At 40.3% G+C, this 5,113-nt stretch overlaps 1 protein-coding gene across 1 annotated transcript; it reads left to right on the top strand.

Annotated features, from left to right (window-relative positions):
• The first annotated feature begins 311 nt into the window (after positions 1–311).
• Positions 312–5,113, top strand: ifi30a (IFI30 lysosomal thiol reductase a). The gene is made up of 7 exons (XM_084368453.1): positions 312–555; positions 1,456–1,644; positions 1,968–2,042; positions 2,324–2,410; positions 2,953–3,105; positions 4,405–4,473; positions 4,623–5,113. The coding sequence occupies exons 1-7, from the start codon at positions 427–429 to the stop codon at positions 4,686–4,688; spliced, it is 768 nt and encodes a 255-aa protein (XP_084224579.1). The 5' UTR covers positions 312–426; the 3' UTR covers positions 4,689–5,113.

The following is a 5,113-nucleotide window of genomic DNA, read 5'->3' as shown; positions in this document are numbered from 1 at the left end:
AGTTCTTCAATTTCCACTGCATCCTAACATTTGTGAAACTGCTTTATGTATCGTTTGTAGACCACTTCCTTCTGAAAGACATAAAACATTCAGTTGAACGATATCTAAATCAACTAAAGTATGTTCAGGGAGTGAATATCTGCATGAACACCACACATGTCTCATGACATTTGACTCATTTCTGTGGAAACACAAGTCCCCTGACCACCACAGGCGAGGTCTCGCCGTGTGGACACCGTCTGGTAACAAGTGACGCGGTCTTCATCGTTTGATGGAGAGCCAATCAAAAAATAGGTCGCCTTCACGAGGAAGTATGGTGCAGTATTTAAAGTTTCACTTTAGCGTAGTTTAAACAGTAGGTGTCCGTGGTGTTGCTAGCGACAAGCTGTCTTCTCTGTTGTCAAAGTAAAACCTGAGCAGCTGAAGATGAAGGGTCCGTTGCTGCTAGTTTTGACTGTTTTGTTAAACACTCAGTTCGGCGGTTGCGTCCTCTCTTCATGCACCTATCCTCCGTCCAAGTGGTGCTCATCTCTGGACTCGGCTATCCAGTGCGGGGTAAGGTTATCGATGTACTAACAAAGGCTTATTTTGTGTATTATCTATCCTGACGACGGAAAAGTGTGTTCTTGAACGGCTAACGTCTGTTAAAATCACAGCACATCTCAGATTTAACTCCGGTCAACAGTTTAAACACCAAAAGTGCAGGAAACTATAGCAACAGTGTTCAGCCTGACGCTGTGTCACCAGTTAGCTTAATTTACTAGCTAGCTAACTGTTTTCCGGCTGTAGCTGACTAAAGTTTCCAGCACGAATGGCGCATTTTTAAAAAAAGCACTCCGAAGTGCCCATACACCAAAAATATACTCAAAATAATGGAGTCGGCGCATGAGACGTTATTGTTCTGACATGTCCTCGTCCAGTATTTCTGTGTGACGTCAGAACTGTGTCCTCAAAGTTAGCCCAGTTTCACAAGGAACAGATAGCCGAGTTGTGTCGTGTTTACACTGTATGTTCCCCCTCATTGTTCCGCAGCAGACTACCTGGTCGAGTCTGGAGCAGTTGAGCAAAGGAGGAAGTTAAACTTAAAAAATGTTAATTTCCTTCTCCAGCCACACTCTCGCTCACACTCCAGTGAACAGAGAGAAATGTTAAATACATGCAAATCCTCCTGTTTCATAAGTGTAGGAAGCACATCAGGTTTCATTCAGTCAGAAACAAGACATACTAAATTGTGTTGTTTGCTGAGATGAAAAAAGTGATATGGTAGGGCAGTGCCGCCAAACTCTCATTTAAAATTTGGGAGGTGTAAACATTGTTACCACTGACCCTGAGCTCTCCTTATGATGCCGCCAATGGAAAATGGCCTGACCTTGCAGACTGCAAACACCCAAAGAGGACAAACCGAGAGAGTGATCACATTAAAGTTAACTTCCCCATTGTCTCCCCCTTGTGCAGGTTTTGAAGCAGTGCCTTGAATCTAACTTCACCAGGTCTCATGATGCATCAGATAAGGTCGAGGTGGGCCTCTACTATGAGAGTCTGTGTCCCGGCTGCAGAAATTTTCTCATTTTCTCACTCTTCCCGACCTGGTTAATGCTGGGTGACATCATGTCTATCACTTTGGTGCCCTATGGGAATGCACAGGTGAGCAGTAAGTCAAGTACACCTTGGGTATAGACTAGAATTGGGCTTTCTCTATAAATTATGGACTGGTTAATGGTGTCTTTAAAGGATATGTGATGATTTTTTTTGTCTTACTATATAAAAGTGACAGGAGAAGGAAAGTCAATAAGAGAAAAAAAAGCCATATTAAAACCATATGTTGTCACAAAATAATCAAATAAACAGGATTGTCCTAAAGTTGATTTCCATTCAACAGAGGGACAATCATGTGATGCACTGTATATCATAAAATGGCTGTGAAATAACGTTTTCTCGTTTTGTTCGTTGACTTTGCTCCAACCCAGGAAAAAACTGTCGGAGGGAAGTATGTTTACGAGTGTCAGCATGGAGAACCGGAGTGTCTGGGCAACCTGATTGAGGTAAAGTTACATCCCAAACACACAAGGAGAGAAAACAGCTAAATGTAACTTTGATTTGGAACCATGTAATTTGTGTTGTGCAATACATACTATTCATCTTCCAGAGTAGGCAGACATTGTGGATTCTTGTTAATCTGGGGGTTGTAAAACACTAATTGCTCAAAGGAACACAAAGTCTTCAAAATACATACTTTTTTTGTTTTCTCAGTCTTAAACGGAGTCAGTTTTGTCTTTTAATACTGTCAAAATGTTTAATGAATCCATTGTTCTGTTCCTATCAGTCTTGTTTACTGAACATGACTGGAGCGGCTTTCCCGATCATCTTCTGTATGGAGTCCTCCGCTGATGTCATCAACAATGGCCAGAGCGTAAGGAACGCTGTGTGTGTGTGTGTGTGACTGTGTGTGTGTGTGTGTGTGACTGTGTGTGTGTGTGTGTGTGTGTGTGTGAGTGAGTACCCTAGTAATGGGTTGCAGCGATTTTCACGGTACGATAACCGTCTCAGAAAATATAATTGTGACACAGCAGAATGACTGTAGTAAACATTAAATATCACACTTTTTTTTTTTCCCCCTCAAATCAGGCCTGTAAAAAATAATAGTTAACATTTTTTCTAGAAAGGTTGGTAGGCCTGGACTTCTTAGTTTAAGAAGTGTTATACAAGTAGCAGACTTACTTACTTATGGTATTTACCCGCCATCAGAGAGGAGAGAGAGTGAGAAAACACAGCAGCTAACTGTGAATTGATACTGCAGAAAATTATTAAAGATTATTTAAACAGTTGCTAGTATGTAGAATCAACATGTATTGATAAATCTATATATTACACTATTAACACTATTACCCATATTATTTATTATTTCACTACTGAGGTTAATGTGTGTTTATTTACCTCCATTGTTGTTTGTAGTGCACAAAACTCTACGACCCTGACTTGAGCTGGGACACCGTCATGAAATGTGTGAAGGGAGATCAGGGAAACCAGCTGATGCATCAGAATGCCTTGATGACCCAAGCCCTGAAACCTCAACACCAGTATGTGCCCTGGGTGACCATTAATGGGGTAAGGCTTCCAGTGTTCTTTGTAGCAAAACCGACAGCCTCTCTGGCTTTCTGTGGGAAAACACAACTTGAAAACTACTGTGTCTGCAATGCCCCCATTCTGCCACTGTCGCTGATGCCGCTTCTTAAACAAGCGATGTTACATGTTCAGCGATGAGATGATCTTGATTGATTGTTTTGACACTCGATCTGCCCCAGAGCTTTTATCTGTAAGTGACAGCGAGCTGTGACTGATGCGTGTGTGAAGCTACATCCTGATGCAACTCCAAAGCACAGCACAACAGAAGCCACTGTCTTTCTGCCAAGCAACCTGAGACCAATGGCATGAAAACAACTTGAAACTGGAGTTAGCTCTGAAGCAACCCCGTTAGAAACAAGAGAGAAAAAAAAGCATCATGTTTTCATCAAGCTTAAGGCACAGGAGAAGAGCTGAGTACTGTGTGGGGAACCTTATTTTTAACTTGCTTTTTCAGATAAGGTCTGGACATAAAATAAAAGCAATTTTAAAACAAATGTATCAGTGTTCAATCTAAAATCAGATTTTTATTTGAGTTTTTTTTTTTTTTACTCCTGTATGTACAATGTATGGGTGTACGGGGCCAAATAACACTTATGTCACTACTGTATAATATAATGCATTGAGATAGACTGAATATCTTTACAAGTTTGAATTGAGGTCTTGTCTCTAGTTTCTTCTCTGGTATCCATGAATATATTCCCACATTTGCGTACAAGCCAGTATGAAGGGGATTATCATGTTGGACTGTGGGAAAATCACAAGCAGCAGTCTTGGCAACGTGGGGTGCCTCTGATAAGTGGCTTCAGATTTCTTGACCATTACGCCACTGTCCAGAAAAATCTGCTTATCCAATGATATTTTCCATATCAAGACTGTATCTGCTACAAAACTCTGCTATGAAATCATACTTTGGCTCTAAACATGTAGAATGACAGATGGCTCATCAGATCATTATACTTTTTTTTTTTTTTATCGCAGCATGCAGTCTTTGTGCCTAGTGAAACCCTTGTCAGTTACTCACATTTTGACCTCTCTTAAACTTCATCTGATGTTATTTTTTAATCTTTATATGTCATAAAGTTAGTGATTATCATATTTCTGTTAAAGCTGACACGCATATAGCAAACTCACATGACGCACCCATTCTGACCTGGTTAGTTTTAACAGCGACCTTTTGTCACATGATGTTCTGTCATTTTCGTTAACCTCCGTGGACTTCACAATCAGCTGTGTACCTGTGTCTTTGTAGCTTTTGAGATACTACATTTTATACATTTGCAGGAGCACACAGAAGACCTGCAGGAAAAGGCCATGGACGCTCTCGTCAGTCTGGTCTGCAGCCTGTACAAGGTAGAGTTAATGTCAATCAAATCTGAGTCATTCGTCACGTGTACTGCTCTTCTGTCTCTTAATGTAATTTTACTGTCTGTGTTATGAAAGCACAAGCAGTCACTGAGACTTGACCTTTAACCTCTAACAAGCTCTACATTTTTCTCTAGGGCACCAAGCCTCCAGCCTGTGGTGGGAGCAAGAGACACTTCAAGAGCTACTGCCACAATGAGTGAAGGAGCAGCACTGCACATGCCTGTATGCTTGCTCTGTTCCAGGTGTGGCCACTAAACAAGGAACACTGAGGAATGTCATCAGATATATTTTTTTAAAATGATTTTACACTCTGTTTTTAAAAAGGGAAAAAAAAACACTGACTTGGTTTATAGATACACCATGCTTGTCATGTAGAAGTGTACAGTGTTGTTATACAGACACATTATCCTGAATGTACCATGCATACTTATATCCATACTAATGCTGACACAAAATCACATTTTCACTACACGATTATGTTGGGCAAAAAAATTCAAGATAGCGATTTAATTGCGATATTTACAGAAAATGTGAAAAAAGAATCTTGTCAATCAATTTCATCTTTAACTTTTTTTATGTGTGTTTTGTCTCTTTTTTTGGCAAATAAATTGCACTCAAAATACAA

Source organism: Pagrus pagrus (genome assembly GCF_965226575.1).
Source record: "Pagrus pagrus genome assembly, chromosome: 12".
Taxonomy (NCBI): Eukaryota; Metazoa; Chordata; class Actinopteri; order Spariformes; family Sparidae; genus Pagrus; species Pagrus pagrus.
This window is presented reverse-complemented; position numbering and strand designations above follow the sequence as displayed.